General features: G+C 40.7%; 1 protein-coding gene across 1 annotated transcript in view; it reads left to right on the top strand.

The window, feature by feature from the left end:
• Nucleotides 1–19,572, top strand: part of LOC115767030 — a 92,170-nt gene that overhangs the window by 27,401 nt on the left and 45,197 nt on the right. The window contains 1 exon segment of the mRNA XM_030711192.1: nucleotides 2,473–2,824. Within this exon segment, the coding sequence (XP_030567052.1) occupies nucleotides 2,587–2,824 (238 nt within the window). The 5' untranslated portion in view covers nucleotides 2,473–2,586.

The raw sequence follows: 19,572 nt of genomic DNA, 5'->3' as shown, positions 1-19,572 counted from the left end.
CAACACATACAATGTGTAACAATGAAATTTGAAATTTGTCACAGCACCTGATAAACTACAAAGAACCCAGTGTTTGATAAATAGATTAATGGGTATATAGATATTGCTGGCATAGATCTGACAGATAACATAGCATAAATTTTGTGTATAAAAAGTAATGGCCTTATTATACTCAATATTCTTTTTTCTGCTATTGAAATTGATATTAAGTTTATTTTATAAAAATTTTTAAATTTACGTAATCGCATTTTTACTTTTTACAAATTCATTTTAAAATTAATTTTTTTTTAAATATATTTTTACAATGTTTGAGCCCATTTTAGCTGGTTTATAAAAACTTGAAAATTCCTTAGATAACCCAAAACACCCCAACGGCCTGTCAATTACAGGGTACTGACCAGCAAAGCGTTGACAAAACCCCAAAAGAGGTAAAAATTTAACAGAATTGCAAATGTTGTTGACACTGGCACAACGCAAACAATTGTCCGCAATCTGCTGCTCTCTCACCTCGCTGCAGCCTGCTCACTCACTCAGTTTCCCTCTCTCTCCTTGTCTCGCTTTCTCTCACTCTTGCTGCTGCGTTGTGTGCAACTGCAATTTCGGCTTGGCTTTGGGTTTGTATTTGAAAACTGGCTGTGATGCATTGGGTAGCGTTTTTGGCAATTTTCGTGTTTGCATAGTTTTTGGCAACACTTGATTGCCTTTTGGCTTTGGCCGGAATGTAGTCAACCTGGCCAACAATCCGGCCATAGCTTGTTCGCAAAATTTGTAGTTTGTGTTTTTTTTTGTCGCTTTGCGTAATCAGAAACTTCACATGCCACAAAAATCGGATATCCAATAAGTTTGGCACGAGTTTGTTTCCCAAGAGTTATGCCGGCGTGCAGCATGCAGCCACGCCCACAAATTAGCTGAGCCGAGTCATATATGTTTGTGTGTGTGGCTGTGTGGTTGTGTATTTGTGTGGCACATAAATCATATTTAGCTTTGCGGCGCCAGCGAACATTCAATCAAAGTGCAACAAATCCCTCAAATTTGTTATGCGTCACGTACAAGTGTCAAGTCGCAGATGTGTGCGCGCATGCGGGTGTGTGTGTGTGTGTGCGTACCATTAGTATAGGACTTTAAAGTCGAGCGAGCCTAAAAGTTAATACATATAAATAGATACATATACATGTATATGGATATATAGACTAGGCACACATTTTAATATTATATAATGCGGAGTGCGGTTTGACTTGGGGCTTGTTTATGCTTAGAGAAGTAATCGTTAGAGTAATCGTTATCGGAATTGAAATCGAAAGCGTTGCGTGCTCCAACACATTTGCTAGGTTATCAACTTTACACTCAACTGAATATATTTGGGGGCATTCAGCATTTCGGCGTTTCTTTATGCCTGCCACGGCTTATTAAATATTAAATTGATAAGGCAGCAGCGCCCGAGGAAGAAGTGTGCGACAGTTTTTTGTTCCTTTCATTTGCTTCTTCTTTTTTTTTCTGGGGTATTGGCATCTATAAGTAGCATTTTATAGCCTATTTTTCTTGTTCTGGCCGTTTTGTGTTTTTGCCTAAGCGGCTTTTGCCCGCATTTCACTGCGGAGCACGTGCCCCACTCACAACCCACACCTCTCCCCATTCCCCCCCATTCCCGTTCTCAGCTGATACAATGCTGTATGTATGCTAATATTGCGGCCATATTTTTCATGTCGCAATCATTTTGTGTGCCATTTTTTTTTGTTTTTCACTTTATTTTATACTTTTCATTGCTCTTGTAGTTGTTGTTCTTGTTGCTTTTGTTGTTGTTGGCATTGCTTAAGCGTTGATTGCAAGCATTTGCATAATTTAAGATTGTTCTGTTCACTGACACTCGACACGCACACGCTGACACATACACACGCACACACACAGATAGAGAAAGAGAATTTCAGCATCCTGTGTGTTCCACTCTAGCGGCGCATTAAAATGAAAATTCCAAGCTCAGTCGGCGCTCATTCAAGATTAACATATTTCTTTGAAGCTCTGCTAAATTATTAAGGTTATAAATGGCAATGTTGGTAGCCGGCTTTGTATTTAACCAAGCACCCATTAACTTAGTAAAATGTTTGCATTAAAATAGCTGAAGTGGCAGAAAATATTGTTGGTCAACTGCTGAGACGATTCGAACATGATTTTTAAATAAAAATAGCAGTTGGAGAGATATTATTTGGCGCGCCTTTCTCCGCAATTCTCATGGTCGCAAATAACGTTGTTTCTCGCCCTCTTACTTTCTGTGGTTCTCCAGCTCTAATTTTCTCTCCATCCACCTTTTGCTGCCACTTTTCTTCTCGGTTTAAAATAAGTATAACCTTTCTACAGGGTATCTCCTCTTTGAACCTTCGCGCTCCCATTTGTCGTAGTTTTTGTGCTTAAGTTTCGTTTTTGCTTTTGCAAATATTGAAAAAAGTTTCTCATTTCCATTTCAATTTCTCATTGCAGTTCAGCAACCGGAGGAGCCTCAGAGACAGAAACGACGACGACGGAGACTACGATACGACACGGCAGGTAGTAGAAGTAGTAGAAGGGCGGCGGTAAGCATCCGGTGCTGTGGGTATGTCCACAGCCAAAAGACTGGTGCTCTCGCTACGTGGACGCAAGAATTCGCAGGGCAATTCGGCCACATCGTCGACGCGGCTCGTATCCGCTGGCACCTCGCCGGGCCATGAGCTGGACGAAATAGCCGTTGTCTCCGGCACCGGTTCGACTAGCCATCATTTCTCCTATGGCGGCTGTATTGGCAATAACAACGACGCCAGCAGCGCCGCCGCGGCTGTGGCCCGTTATTCAACAGGTAGGCACTGCACAAATGCAACATTGAAATGGAAAATACGTACACATCCAAAACCCCCCACCATCACCCTACCTGCAGCTCCTGCCCGTAACAATCAAATGTTTAAGTACTTTTTGTAGTCAATTTCCACCTCAATGCACATGCAGCAAAACCACCAAACCACTAGACCACTCAAAACCCACCATCGGCAAACTGAACTTGTAAACTCGCCACCAACACCCCTCACACCTGTAACCCCTCTGCATGCTGTCGCATTTATTGTGTAGACCATATTGCTACATCTTTGACAGTTATATATATATATCTATATATCTAAATACAACACTGTGTGTCCTGACTTACTGATTGCTGATCAACGGATGTATCAATAATCATTAATTATCTATAACTCTACATATATATCTGTTTGTCCTGACCGACTGACCATTTAGAATTAAATATAGATGGGGAAAGTTTTACAGTCGAAAGAAAAAAGATGTATATAATTCAAAGAAAAATCCCTGAAAAAACACCTTGCACGCATCTCATAAACGCAATCTGCGTAGGATGCGATTACGGGATATAAATATAGATATTTCATTTGAAATTGAAATTTTCTTCTGGCTAAATTAAAATGATTTTTTAGTCTTAAAATTAATTTTTGCGATTCTGACTATTTAACTTCTCTTTAAAACAAGTCTATAAATAGCTTAGTATACATTTGAGTTTTGCGAGTGAGGATTTCATGGAATATATATATGTATATATAAATATGGAGCTTTGTTTATTTATGTGCTTCTGCACCTCTGCAGTAGACTCTTGTGTCGTTGGCTTTGCCTTTGTTTGTCCCTCCGACTGCAGCGTTTTCTCTCAATGACCCTTTTTTGCGTAGCATTTAAATGTTATATGCCCTGGCTTTGGGGACGAGCGAGAATTGCCTTCGACAGTTGCAAACAACTTTTGCCATTGATTGGCATTTCGATAATGTCAGCAAAAATAGACAAAGCCAGCGCCAAAGCGAAACTGCAGTCAAAGGTGCGCCAAACGATGCCATTTCGCATTTGCATATTTAATGCAGTTGAATGACTTTCAAATGGCACAACTTTAATGCCATCATCAGATCCAACGGCTCCCCACAGTTCGCTCAAGTTCGAGCGCATTATGTTATGAAAATCTCTATCCCACCGAAATGGCAATTGTTTAGACAGTCACCTTTAACCTTTCGTTATGTGCCTGAACTCATAAAAAATACCATTCTATTTAGTTTTGCATATTTACGCGTTGCGGCTATCAAAATATATGGTGTGCAACTTACCTTTATTAAAGGGAAGTATTTGTAATTTCTTTTGGGGTTATTCTCATCGCATACGAACTGAGAATATATATAAGAACCCTTATAATATTCGGGTCATGCTTAAAAAATGAATTCTCTAAATCTGTTTTTATTTTTACTTAATATCGTAATGGTGCTAGTTCTGCATATGATAAACTAGAATATATATTTTAAATATCAGGTCGCTAGTTTTTACAGTTTTCGAGTACGAATTTACGTTTTATTCAGAATTATAGCTTCTCAAGAGCAGTTATTTTCAGGACGTTTTCAAAGAAGTCTGAGGCATTTTATATTCATTTGTGGTGCACTCAGGGACTGCAAAGCCGTAGGCATGTAATTTCATACGAACCCACGTCTATGCTTGTAAATTTGCTGGAAAAGTTAAGTTCACCTCACTGGCCTGTTAGAACAGAATTCTATTTATATGTCTCTCAAAGAGCAGGTGATTTCGGTCTACTTACCACAACTAAATAATAGATAGGTCTATAGTAAAGAGCACCTGTTATTTGAGCACGCACCTATCTAAAGCTGCTGCCTCGGATGATATGCTTAGGCTGCTCTGATTTGACAAAGCGCCTTAGTTTGGGTCCAACTCACGGGCAACCTGTATTTGGAATGCCTGTCTGTCACAATTGAGCCACAAGTCAGTTTGTCCCAAAAATCTGGCGCTTTGTGTCTTTTGTATGGCAAGGAAAAATAAATCAATCAAATGACAAATATGCTTAGACAATTGCCAGGCCAAGGCGCTGTTCAGCCTACAGCTTGTGTCCTAATTTCATTGCCAGGCTGCAGCAGTAAACTTGACGCTGCGGTCTCGCACACACAAAGTACACACACACATACAGAGACAGAGAAACAGGCGTTGTCTTAGCAAAGCCACAGTCGTAATTTGTTGTTGTTGCTGCTTCCTTTTGCGGTTGCTGCTTGTCACATTTTATAGGCTGCATATGTTGCGACCATTTTTCTTCTGCCAGCTGTTGTAGTTGTTGTTGATTGCGTTGTGGCACGTTCAGTTTGGCTTACAGTTAATTTTGAGCGAAATTCAATTTATCACTGTGCGGCCCATAAATCCAAATTTCGTTGCCACTTTTACCGCTCTAACGAGTCGAAAGCATCCGAGAAACCTGGTCTACAACTGGACAAAAGAGATTTATGCGAACGATTCTGTTGTTGTTCCATATGTTTCAGCATCAGCTGAAAACGCCTGCAATTTGCACGGCGGCAACAACAGCAGCAATAACAACAACAACCACAGCAACAATAAGAACAATAACAATTACAACAACAACAACAGCAGCAGCAGCAAGAGCTTCACTAAATGAGGGTCAACGTGACGTATGCGCTATGTGTTAAGGACTGCGGCTGCACTGCATAATACTATATACAAGTGCATATATGCACATGTATGCATGTGAGTGTATGTATATAACATGTGCGTGTGTATGCGTGTGCAGCAAAGTTTTTCAGGCACTGCTATTGACATTTATCGCTTGGTGGCTTGGATTTAATTACTGTTAAGTTGTTTATGTCCAAATGAACGCTTTAACGCTCAGACCCATACACACACATAAACAGTCTGACACATTGAGCTTAAGCAAAAATGACAGACTGCAAGCCATCCTGCATAGAAACATACTTTGAGCTAAAGGGAAAATGTAGAGATTAAAACAAAATTGTACAATTAAAGAACTAAACTCTTATTATGGGCCAAGCTGCACAGAAACCCATTTAAGTACTGGCTGCCAGCTAGTTTAAAGATACATGTGCCTACCTTCAATAGCGTGTGCCCACATAAAATCGATCAATAGACCATTATCTGAAAAGAGATTTTAGCAAAAATCTCTCTATCTTTGTGATTTAACCTAATGAAGGCGTTGCTTAGTTGCCTTCTGCTTAATACTTGTAGGGTATCTTTAGCCATCAGAAGCACAGTCCCAGTTCCAGCCACAACCACAACAACAGCGAAAGCCAGTTGCCAAAAATAAAACGAAACTTTTCAACTTTTGGCATATTCCTTCTTTTTTTTTTTGTTTTGCCAATGAAGTTGACAATTTTTAGGATGTACGTACATTGCTCTTTTAAGACTATCAAGCGTTCGCTCTCCGTGTGCGCTTGGCTGTGTGTGTGTGTGTCTATGTGTGTGTGTGTGTGCTTGGTCGTTGACAATAGCAATTTGGCCGTGGCTTTGATCAAAGTTCTTCTTTTTTTTGCCTGCCATGGTATCGCTAAATTGAATTTGACTTTTACAAAGAGACGACAGCGAGCAGGAACTCTGAGCATTTTTTAAAAACTGAACGTGCAATATAGACGCTTCTCGATGAATAATATAAATAGCCAAGTTCTGTTTTTGGAGTGATTTTATTAATAACAGAGGGCAACAATCGTTGCTAACGGCGTGTCGCGGCTTTAATACCCTAACTGTGGCGAAGAAGTTATGAACTGTAGAGTATATCCAATGCAAATCAATTAAACAGCTGAGAGCTGATTGAATTTATTAGTTTAGTTATGAGCATATCATTTGATAAACGAAAGAACATGTCATACGAGAAGGTTAATAAATTTGAAAAACAAATCAATAAATGAATAAACAAATAAATCATAAGTGAGAAATTGGAAAAAGATTAACGAGATTGTGTGTTTATTGGGCATATTTTATTCTGCATGTGACACAGAAATATGCGTATGCAATGAATCTAGTTAAATTTTATTTTACAAAATATATATCAAAAGTTTTCATACTTCATTTAATTACATGCGAACATATTTTTGTGATTAGTTTATACGAATTGTGTTTGAACTCTAAAACGGCAATTTATATCAATATAAATATGAAATATTACATTTTTTTTTGTAAAAAAAGCTAGTTAGGGGAAAATATGTAACAAGACTTACTGCAAATTGGTCTAAGGTGTACAACGTTAAGGATACAAAGCGAAAAGTTTTTTATTTTCCTGATTATATCAATAAGTTTAATCTTTTAGAGGTAGATCTTGTGGATAGGAGCTGTTATTTTTTTTTAAGTCTTCTCTTTTTTGCCCTAGAGAGGAAAGGCGCCTTGCTAGCGGGTTGTGATGGGATCAAAGTCGCTCAAAGTATCTTTTGGTATGTTGACGGATTACGTCTCCTACTTTGGAAACTCCTAGGTCTCTTTCGATGTCCCTAGTACGCATTTACCAAGGAACATTGCACATCCTTCTAAGAATCTTACTTTGTGCGACTCTTATTTTGTTGAAATGGGATTGTGCAATGAAATATTAAAGAAATGTTTATTTTGAGCAGAATCAATATAATGATTATTTGTATATATTAAATAATCTATATATTTTTCTAAAAATACGAGTTTTAACGGATTACCTGGCCTTTATGCGTTCACATAAGAGAAATTAAATATCCACTTAAATTCAAATTGTTGCCGCTAAAAAAATATTTTTTGTTGCCTACTTATTTGCGCATCGTCTTGCAGCAGCGCCAATCAATGACAAATGCGAAATATGTGGGTATATACCCACATCCCATCCATGTATCTATCAGATACAAATACCTTAAGTCCCTTTCAAGCGCATTTGAAGCTTAGCTCAAGTTGTGGATGATGGAGCCATCAAGAATGGCCATGTGCAAGCCCTTGTCTATTCCAGACTCTTTCTCTGTCTCTCCATTTCTCATTCTCTTGCCGTCTCCCTCAGTCTGCCTCTGCCTGTGCGCTCTGTTCATGTCATAATTGAGCTTAGAGGTCTTATAGCAGCTGCATCATTGATTTGGCCGCCCTCTGCCACCGCACCGCCTGCTACACACGCTTCAAGCTTGGACAAAGTTTTGTGTAAAGTTTTTGTTGTTTTAGTTATTTTTGCTGCCACTCTTGTTGTTGTTGTTGTTATTGCACGCTCGTTACGCTTGTTGTTGTCAGCTTTAGCGCCGAACTTCAACAACAGACATAGCTGCTGCGAAAAGTTTTTTCATCTCGTTTTAAAGGTGATGTACCACCCCACGACCGCCCCGTCACCCACCTATCCTGTCGATGATTTGCGCATGTATAATTAGTTTTATTTACCACCTGGCACACAAATTTTAATTAGAATTTATGCATGATGGCCAGCCTAACGGGGCCTGTGTATCAGCTGGCCAAGAAGAACAACAAAAAGCAGCAGCGCCTCAAGACTAGTTGTAATCCAGCCCGACTCCTGACTTCAAACCCAACAGCTGCAACAACAGCAGGGATTGGAGGCAGCGTCGTGTGGCAGACAGTTTGATTGCCGTGGCTTTAGCTTTGCTGTGGTTGTTAGTAATTTGAGCATTTCAATTATAAAAGCAATCATGACGCGCTGTGTTTGTCGAGCGCTTGTCCAGCGTTTACATTGTTGGCCATATTAGTTTACCAATTTGATAGCCCGGCTTATATCAGGTAGGGCGGCGGCGGCGTTGCACAGTGCGAAGCTAACGGCAACTGCAGCGTCAAATTGTATGCTATTCAAAGCGCGCCAGGTGGCCCAAGAGGCAGCTGATGCGCCACCAAAATATTGCCACAATGTTGCATTGGCAACGCGACTTCGCTTACGGGTGCGTTTTAATTTTCGTTCGCGTTTGTGCCAAACGAGCTGATGACCTGGCAACCATGTTGCGTATACGCCGCGTCGTCTGCCTGCGACAATGTTGCCGCGTTAGTCGCTTGTCGCACACACAAAACTGTGAAACAGCAAAAAGCATCAGCCAGGGAGCGACAGAGTTCGGGAGATACCAGGCATGGAGGAACACAAAGGAGCACTTAAAGTTGGCACACATACACACACGCAAGTGCTTTCAAAAGGTTTTGCTTTGTCGGGCTCGTAATGCAATTACAAAATGCCAACAGTGGGAGGCATACAGGTGGGGCTGACGCTACCTGGCAGACAGCCAGACCAGCCAGTTGGCAGGTGTTGGCCAAAGAACGCTTAAGAATAGTCAAGAGAGACAAAAAGGGTGGGGAGAGGTAGAGGGAGAGCTGATAGAATAAAAGAAAGCCGAGATAGCCATGGATTTGCCGCTGCTCTCAAGTGGTTGACTTATCAACTAAAGTGCAGCATTAAAAAAATTACCAAAGCTGTTCTCCTGTTTTTCTTGCACATTTGCCAGCGGCAATGCGTCAGCGGGGGGAGGGGGTGACGGTCCCTAAGTGTCGCTTTTCACGCATGCACAAAAAGGCCGCAATGGATAGCTCAGACAAAGCAGCCAAAGATGACCAGCACATGAAATGGACTTACGTGTAGTTCTAAATGGAGTGCTTGATGCTCAAAAAGTAAGCATGGAGGACATGGGCTTTAGCTAAGTGTCACTTATATGACATAAAATGTGTTTAAATCTGGGATTGTTTTTGGTCGCACTTCAGGCATATCCTTGTAGCTAAAATATCTATATGTATGTTATAAAGTAACAATGCAGGACATAATATCTGAAACTTGTCCGTTTAAATGAAACGTAGTTAAGAGCTCAGCTGTGTTTTAGCATCCTCACTAGTTTAAAGTACTTAAGTACTTGAACATAGTTTTCGTGGCTGGATAAATTTTCGTTTATATTGGCAAAGTAAGGAAGATATGTGACAATATTAATATATTTATAGCTAACAAAAATGAAAAACTAACAAAATAACTAAAACTAATATTTGATAATAATAAACTTAGGCATGGGAAAAAACCTTTTTTTTAACTAAAGTAATCATGGAGGGCTTAAAAACTTGGTTTGATAAGATAAACTGTAAATGCGATGGTTAGAAAATAATACTGTGGTAATTGCTGTTAAATTTTGACGAGTTTGGCAAAGCAAGCGAGCAGCTTTGACAGCGTCGAGAGAAATGAAAAACTTTTTTAATGAAACTATTTACTTAAACTTAATATATAAAGCTCTTATTTTATAAAGTTTGGCCACTTAACAAGTCTGAAAGTTAAATCAAATTTGCAGCTATGAGAGGTTTTTATAGGTGTTTAACAGCAGAGCTTAAACGCAAGTGTCATTGACAAACACAAGCACGCACACACACAGTGTACACACACTAAGAACACACACAGGCACAGCCACAAATCAAACATTACGCACATTAAAGTTGAAATAGGCTTTTGGCCATTTGTTGTACATTGTTGTTGGACCACAATTACAGATCCAGTTACGGCGACAGTTTTGGCATATCAATCACATGACTGATGCCTGCAGAGCATAAACCTATTATTTTTCAACCACAGGCGTGTCTGGCAAGCAGCTCTCTAGAGAGACAAGGAAAGAGGCAGGAAGGCAGACATGTGCAGAGATTGCTAAGCTGGTGTGACTCCAACACATGTTTGGCCTTATCAGGTTTGGTCAACTGGCAGCGATAATTTGCCAGTCAGTGGCTGTTGGGGCTGGCCGACACACAGGCTCTCACATATGCTGACCCGCCCAGGATTAGCCGGTTGGGATTAACAGAGCTAACCAGACCGCAGACAGACAACCGGACGAAGAGGGCAATTGTTCTCGTCTGCATCAGCATTAAATGTCAGCTAACTAAATGCCTCGCAGCTTGCCAGTTGCCGGTTGCTGCGATGCGAAAACTTTTTTAAAGAAGCAATTTGGCAAATTTATGTTGTAATTACCCACCCCAACGCTCCTCTCTTCTCTCCTCTCCTCTCCTCGCTGGCCCTTAGCATTGCCACGCAGCAAATTAAGTTTTGCGCTTTGCTCTCCCTTTGCCAAATGGCAACTGGCAACTGACGATGGCAGCTAAGCGGATTACAAAATAAAAAAAAATTGTTATATTTTCTTTTTTCTTTTATTTTTTAAGTTTATGCCGTGTGCCAATTTCTTTTGCTTTTACTTTTGGTCCTTTTTTATTGTTTTAATTCTTATTTTTTGGCTGTTGCTGCTGCTGCTGCTGCCGATTGGGCACGTGGCGTTGCGGCAAATTTGCCTTCTTACAATGCGATAAGCGCAATTACTGCGCCAAGGAAATTATAAGAAGAAGAAGCAGTACCAGTAGCAGTAGCTAAAAACAGCAAGGAGCAGTGCTTTGCAGTTTGCAGTGCGCGCACGTTTTTTGGCAACAAAAAATGAAAAACGAATCTTTTTTCAAACGCAACAAAAAAGTGCAAGCAATTTTGATAGCACAGCGTGGGCGAGGGGGAGGTGAAGGGTAAGGGCAAGGGCAAGCGCTGTGGCAGCAAGGTGCAGTGCCTGCAACTTTGTAGCTGTAATCGCATTTGCTTGCCAATAAAAATGTTGCCCAAAAGCTCTTGACAGCCAAGCGTACGAACGAGCGGACGAATATTTTGACTGAATGAGTAACGTAACTGAATTGAAGAGTAGCTGCTGAAGGCAAATGAGTTTCTGGCAGGATGTGATGTCCATGCGATGAGCCATGTGTGAATATGAATACCCAGCCGTACTATCTGCCCCCCACACTTGCCGCATGGCTGGGCATTGATAGCGCGGCCCCTGCGGTAAACTATTATGACCACAATCAAATAACCAAATGCGACAGTTGATGCCAAAAGCAGCCGGTTCCATTCAATCGCAAACTGTCAACTGGACACATTGGGCGGTAGCGATTGGGGGCGTGGCAGCTGCCCCTGTATATTCGCACATTCGCACACTCGCGTACTCATAAAATAATCAAATTAAAGCGCGTCCAGGGAGAAATCGAAGAGAAAATGCTGCGACAAATTATGAAATGAAAATTACCAAATGAAGTCAACTTTTATTGTGTGCAGACGGACGGCAATTGACAATAAAAAGTTCAAAGTATGTTACTTTCATGATGTTTTCAAAAGAATTTAACACACACACACACTCACACACACATACACAGACAGCCAACGAATTGAGTTGAATTGAGAATTGAGCAGCAGCAGAAAAGGAAGAAAAAAGCAGCAGCCAGCAGCATTCGAATGAGAGCAGAAATTGCTTGACATTAAATTCAATGCGATTAGGTCACACACATATATAGCCATAAGATGAGCGCGAGGTTAGCTTAAGGAGCTTACGCAGCTGGAAGGACTTAAAGCAAATCAGAGCACCCACAACCTGAGTTCATTCGCATAATATATACAAAAAGTACTGTAGGAAAAAAATGTTGATAATGAGCGAAATGTTAGCCGAATTAACAAACTATGCTGTAAATTTGTAACATTGTAACCAAAGTTACAGCTAGTTACAGCTACTAACTGCCATGAGAGTCTCTTAACAGAGTTATAGAGTAATGCCGTTAAAGAAGTATAGTCTCTTAACATAATACTTTCTTTGTGTCTGAAGCACTCTTAACAGTATTAAAAATAAGCTCATTCTGCTATTTGAGGTACTGGTAACATTATCTTGAAAGACTCCTTGTATAGTTTCTGTAAAAATAATATTAAAACGGAAGGCTAAGCAGAATGTAGTCTTAAACTGTAATTTCTTACTTAACAGTAAACTAGCAGGGCGCTGTGCTCCGTACAAATGTTACTTTTGTTTTAACATTGAATATTACGGCAAATGTTAAATGTGTGTGATACTGTTAATATTAAACATGCATATTAATAACTAACGGGGTAGCACTTCAGAGAGCTTTCGCTTTGAGCTCTTGAAACTTTTGGCATAGCCCTCGACGCTTGGTGTCTGACCCGCACTGATGTGTGTGTGTGTGCACTTAAATTTGATATCCTTTGTGCGCTGTGCTCAGTGCTCAGATGCTTGGCTCGAATTGACTACGACTTAAGGCATCCACATTCACTCAGCTGACTGCCGCACGCCCCCTCTGCGGCACAGTAGGCGTGGCTCTTATTATGTTTGGGCTTTTTGCCGTTTGTCCGGTTTGTCGTCATTGTCGTCGTAGCTGGCCAAGAAAGCCTTAGCCGCATTGCTGTTGGGGCCATTAATGCACAAGCATTGGAATCATGTGACCTAAATACGCTACCCAAGAGCTAATGGCATAATGGCGGAAGCCAGAGTAACAGCCAGCACTAACCAACAGCAGTAACAACCACAACAACAACAAATGAAAGCAAACATGCTACCAAAAAAAAAAAAAATGGGAAAAAAAGTTAAATGTTGAAAGTAGCGGCAAATGCTGGGCAATTTCTCATCTGCCGCCCAAGCGACGGCGGCGGTTGCCACTTTAAAAGTTGCCCACAAAACGAAATGGAAAAGTCAATACAATGTAATTGGTTGTTGCAGTTGTTGTTGTTGTTATTAGAAGTCAGCCCTTTTGGTCTGCTGTTTCAATTTATTTGTAATTTTTTAACAATTTTACTGTTCACAAAAGCAAGTAAAACAAATACGATTATGCAAACGGGCAGCCGCAGAGGCAAATGCAAAACAAATAAAATAAAAATTAAAAACGTGGCCACGCCCCTTCGCAGCGCCCAAATGGCGTACTCCTAACCCAGTTAGTTGCGTGCCTCGAATGTGAAATTCATTTGAAAGTTGCGTAGCTGTCGACAGAAATTAATTTAACTTTTAGCCAGCGCGACAAGCGGGGTGCAAGGGTCAAGGGTCGCTCCTAGCTATTGTTGTTTTCGTTGTTGTTGTTGTTTTTGTAGTTGTTGTTATGCATTTCGTCAATTAGCAAGCGCCGCAAGCGGCTTAGCGGCCCAAAGCGATTAATGCATTAATTCCATTTAAGCAACTTGCTTGAGTGCAGCGCCAGCATCTTGATGTTTACATGGACTACATGACATGTAGTTGGGCGTTTCGTGGGTATGGGCGTGGCAAGCACTCTCGTGTCTGTGCAAAGTTTTAATTATAGTTACAGCTTGTTGTTGCCCTTGCCCCTTGCTGTTGCTGCTGCTGTTGCTGTTGCTTCCACTAATATCTTTGAGGCATTTTGTTGTTGTTTTTTGGCTGCAGCATCGGAAATTGCAACTTGAAGCGGTTTTAGCTTAATTTGAGTTGCTACAACGCACACACACACATCACACACATACACACACACACGCAAATAGACACACACTGTGTAATCACAACACGCAGGCCTGGCTGGATGCGCCTGGCTTGCATTGCCTTGCCTTTCCTCGCCTTGGCATTTTTGGCATTGCCGGAAAACTCTCTGCGAAACAATGAGGCAAACTGCTGGCCGCATAGGTTGCTGCAACTGCTGCCAAACTTGAAATTATTTGTGGCATGCAAAGTAAACTGCCAGCAATGCAGCGCAGCCACAAAAGAATATAAACAAGATTTCCTCAGTAGAGCGTACTCGGCTATAAATACCTCTTATCGTGTATACAAAAATACTTATATATATATATATATATATATATATATATATATATATATATATATATATATATATATATATAGTATATCTATAAACATACACAAACAGATAATTCGACTAGTTACATTTACATTTAATACTTGCAAAAGTTCCAAATTAATTAATTATCTATATATGCTTAGAAACCCTGCATACGATATAAGGGTCCTTGTTGTTATATATTAGCCAAGCTATCGATCTTTGTCGATTTTGATAAAGAGTGACAGCTATCGTACGAAAGTCAAAATGGTATACCTTTGACCCATTCTTCCTTTTGCCTGTTACGTACATTTTCACTGCTTAAATATACCTTTTTTTGACCCATTTTCAAGCAGCTCGAGGCAGCTGCAACTTAAGCAAATGACGTCAGAGCATGCTGGCTGAGTGCATTGTTAGCTGCTGACTGATTGATTGATTGACCATTCGACCGATTGATGCTTGCCTGTCACACACGCATACAGCAAAATTCTGCAGCATTTGCAGTTAGTTGAAATTCGATAAAAATATATAGGTGCTGGCATAACATATACGCCACGTACGACTAAGGAGGGAATAGCATATGGCATCTTCCATTTTAGCCCGCCAGCTTTAATAAATATTATAAGAACCTTACGTGCATGGCGTGTGGGCGTGACAATTACCAGCATTGGCCTTACTTTAATCGCAGCCAAAAATTAAAATCTAAGCCAACACAAGTTGGGCACAAGCTGGCGACATTGGCGGCTTTGTGCTAATCACATCACGTGCGACGCGTTCCCTTGGACCTTAAACACACACCTACACACACACACACACACACAAACACACACACACAAACACACACACACACACACACACACACACACACACACACACACACACACACACACACACACACACACACACACACACACACACACACACACACACACACACACACACACACACACACACACACACACACACACACACACACACACACACACACACACACACACACACACACACACACACACACACACACACACACACACACACACACACACACACACACACACACACACACACACACACTTTGATGGTGTTTATGCAACTATCTTGTGCCACAAAATGTGTTTATATATATTTTTTTTTTTTGGGGAATCAGCTCTACCCCAAAAACAAATGATAGGCCTGATGTGCTTATGGGGCGGCTGCTTTGTAGCTTGTGGTATTTGTCGCAATTGCCGTTAACTGTCAGCGCGTGTCTGTGTGACAGTGCGTGGGCGTGTTCGTGTGAGTTTGTATGCGTGTGTGCTGGCTCGTTTCATTATCAAAGCCAAGTTTGCCACTAAGCACGTCGTAAACAATAAGTTGGCCCAACACGGTTATTACATTGTGCCCAGCAAACGACGACGTTTATGTTATGTGTGCATGTGTGTGTGTGTGTGTTGTGTGCTGCCGTGTGTGTGTGTGTGAGTGTATGCTTGTGCTTATGTTGTGCTCCGGAATGTCTTTATGGCATATATAATTTTTGCTTAAAATTGTTTAATATGCCGCACTCTCCTGTTACGCATGTCCTGTCCGGCCCTACTCTTTTATTCGATTTGTGTGTCCGTGTGCGTGTGGGCATTGATATTTCTGGGGCTTACTTTATATCTGTTATAATTTCAATTCGGGCAGTCCTTTATGCGACTTTTATAAGGAACTTCCGGTAACACTAATTGATATATGGCAATTATGTTTAAGTGGCTGACTCTTTGAGTAGACGAAGCAAGATAATGTATTATAAAGTCCAATATCTATTTGCATAATCATTTACCGTTTCCATTTAAAGAAACAACATGTATCATTCTGCAATATGAAGTCCTTAAGAAACCATTCACAACTTAGATATGTTTGGACACCATTAAACAATTTTAAAATCCAACAATGCCTGAAACTTGTTTTGTAGGCTAGATTGTTTGTAATGACAGCTTGTCGCTAGTTCCAGTGTATGTTTTATTCAGGCACTCCCCACTAGAGCACCCTTATTGGCTTAATTAGTAATTTACTAAAGTCGTCTCTTAATTTCGACTGCGCCAAAAAGAGTGCTATGAAAACGGAACCCAACATGAAAATTGCAAGTTTATCAAATTCTTTCGAGCATTACAAATGTTTGGCACAACTAAACAGTTTATAAATCCCCAGGCTACGGCACTTTTATCTGTATTTGTATATGTATGTGTATGTGTAAATATGTGTGGACTATAAACTACTATATAGTGCTCTGCTTTTTGGCTTATCCAGTTAGCAATTGACATTTAAACAGACTGCCAAGTGCTTGTTTCAGTTGCCGTCTTCTTCTTCGTTTTACTCCTTTCAGTTGCAGTCTAATTTAAATTAAACTAATTTGTAAATCTTAAACAAGCAAGCAGCTCGACCGAGGCACTTGCTACAGTTGTATGCCCTCAACATGCCCTTGCAACATAGAACGTGCACACACACGCAGACACAGACACATGTACACAGTGTATTTTTAACCCAAATCCATTAGAGCAGTTACTCAAGAACGCTTTAGATATTTATGTGCTGTGCACAGTTACAGATACAGATATACACGGCGCTTGAGGGACACTCAACAGATGCACAGATACAGCTAAAGCTACGCAGAGGTCACACACACACACGCATACGCACACACACGCACACGCGTACACCCAGACAACAGCTCAGCGGCAGGAAACATCAAGTAAATAGCAAACGGCGACTGCACTTGGGGGCAAATAACGCTGGCAAACAAATACGCAAACATTTATAAGACTGCTAAGCTCATAACGAAATGCACTTACACTTGACAACGCACACCCTCACACACACACACACACACACACGCGCAGTCACAGTCACAGCTATACCTCAAGCATGCAGGCAGCTTTAGAGTCTGCCGCGACTGGTTGTATCTTTATACGCAGCACAAGTATACGACCCCCAGTCCAGGTCTGTATTTGGAAGCTCATCTGACATTCATACGGCTGCCCCATGTGCCACAGCCACTAGCGAATACTCAACCACTTTGAGTGTGTGCGTGTGTGTCTGTGTCGGTGTGTCGGTGTGTGTTGCAGCTGCTGCTGCTGCTGTTTGGCTTGGCTGATGAACGCTGCTTGAATAGTCGTCAGTTGCTGCAGCTTAAGACTAGCGAAAAATGTGAGTGTTTGTTGCGTGTGTGTGTGTGTGTGTGTGTGTGTCTGTATGTGTGTGTGGCACGTGTCTGTGTTGCAGCTGCGGCTGCAAATCGCAGCTGGTCAAATGTAATTAACTGCATATTTCAGGGGAAATTAAGAAATTGCCTGGCCAGACAGCTGCGGGCCACACGTTTTGTACACGCTCGTTGCCAGTTCACATGCTGCTGTCTGCACTGTCTGGCCATGCTGTCACTCAATGCCTGCATATGGTGCCCGCATCACACACACACACACACACACACACACACAGTGGCACTCACGCACACACACAAACACATACACTTTACACACATTCTTCCACATGTCCGCGCATATTAAAAGTTTAATGTAAATGTAATGAGCGCCAGCGCATGCAAATGAACAGTTTGGCTTTGGCCTTTTTACTCTCTCGTTTTATTTTGTGTTTTTTCATTTTAATTTTTTTATTGCGTGCTGCATGTGAATGTTGTTCTTGAACACCAACTTCCAACGCCCTCTAACCGCTGCCTCAGCTCAGCTGCTGCTGCTGCTGCTAATGAGCGCATTCACTTAAACGCGCTGAGGTTGTTGAAAAATTTAATATGTGCTGCATTGACTCTGCCGCCAGACCGAATTAAATTCGGTTAAACGCGGCATGCGGCCCGCTTGCTTTGCAACTTGCTACGAAATGTTGCACCTGGCTGTTTGCTCCCTTTGAGGAAAAAGGAAACTGTTGACTGTCTTATGACTGTCTGTTATGGCAAATTCTGATCATGATAAGAAATTTGTTTAATATAGACAAATTGACAAATACTCCAAACCGAGCCTTAGACAAAAAGTTAAACAACGATTAAATAAAAATTCTATTTTGTTTTTTGACTATATTACAATTTTTTGAAGTGTGTAATAATAATACGCAAGGGGAAGAGGTAGGCTGAAATACATTTTTAGAAGATGTTCAAGGTAGTTGAATTACGTTAGGTTAGGATAGAAACAGAAAAACCCCTGCTATCCAAGGAGAAGAAGCAGAGGCGCCTTTTCCATCACCTTTTTATTAGCAAAGCTTTATGATAAACAATTTTGAATATAATTATGAATCGGCTTCCGAAATGAACTTAATTTGCGTAAGATTCTATTTACTTTAAAATTATTGATGGCTCTGGCGACCTTTCCATATTTCAATATTTATTTGTTGGCTGTTATATTTAAATAGAGAATTACTCAAAGAAGATCAAATAAAATAGATGGAAATATTTAAATCTTATTTTGGGACAATTCTAATGAATAGAAGTTTAACATGTTATATTAATTAAATTCTGCAAATGTAAACACAAATAACAGCTTGTGCTGCAAATATTTTATGAGTATAAACATTCATTACAACAATTTTTAACACTACAATATTCAGATTAAGCCTCACTGATGCTATTATTATTTTAATTGTATATATTTTCATCGCGGCTCAAATTTAATTTGAGCTTTCAACAAAAATGTACCCAAAAGTCTGTCAGTCGTGCCTAGCAAGCCCATTTTGGTCAGGTCAGGTTATTAAAAGCATTATGAATAAAACGCCAGCTAAGCTTGGCCATTTGGTCAAAATAAGAGTACACACCTGTATATACCTTATGCATATATATATATATGTATATATATATAATGTAGTCTGTTGTTACTTTGTGGGTCTGCTGCAGCTGGGACGTTTGTGCCTGCTAATTGAATTGGCTGATGCCTGCTGCTGTGGACACATCTCTCTGTACACCTGTCGCACACACACACACACATATATATATATATATATATTTATATACATATATATGAGTATTTACACGCACGTGCGCACAAGAACTACTACAGCGGCGGTTCCGGCTGCCTGCCACGCCCACTTGTCGCACACAGTCAATGCCCAATTCAGTATTCCCAATGGCGTGCACCTTAATACGCATTCAAGCGTACAAAGAGGCGTATGAGTGCTGCGATATTTGCCTTTCTGCCAGATATCTGCTGTTATCTGACTCAATGATGACTATGACAAGGATGCCATTTTCAGTTTCGTTTCGGGTTTGCTTTTCTT

Source organism: Drosophila novamexicana, unplaced genomic scaffold (genome assembly GCF_003285875.2).
Source record: "Drosophila novamexicana strain 15010-1031.04,08,12 unplaced genomic scaffold, DnovRS2.1 tig00000008-arrow-pilon, whole genome shotgun sequence".
NCBI classification, from domain to species: Eukaryota; Metazoa; Arthropoda; class Insecta; order Diptera; family Drosophilidae; genus Drosophila; species Drosophila novamexicana.
The sequence above is the reverse complement of the archived record's forward strand: the minus strand, read 5'-3'. Positions and strand labels throughout refer to the sequence as shown.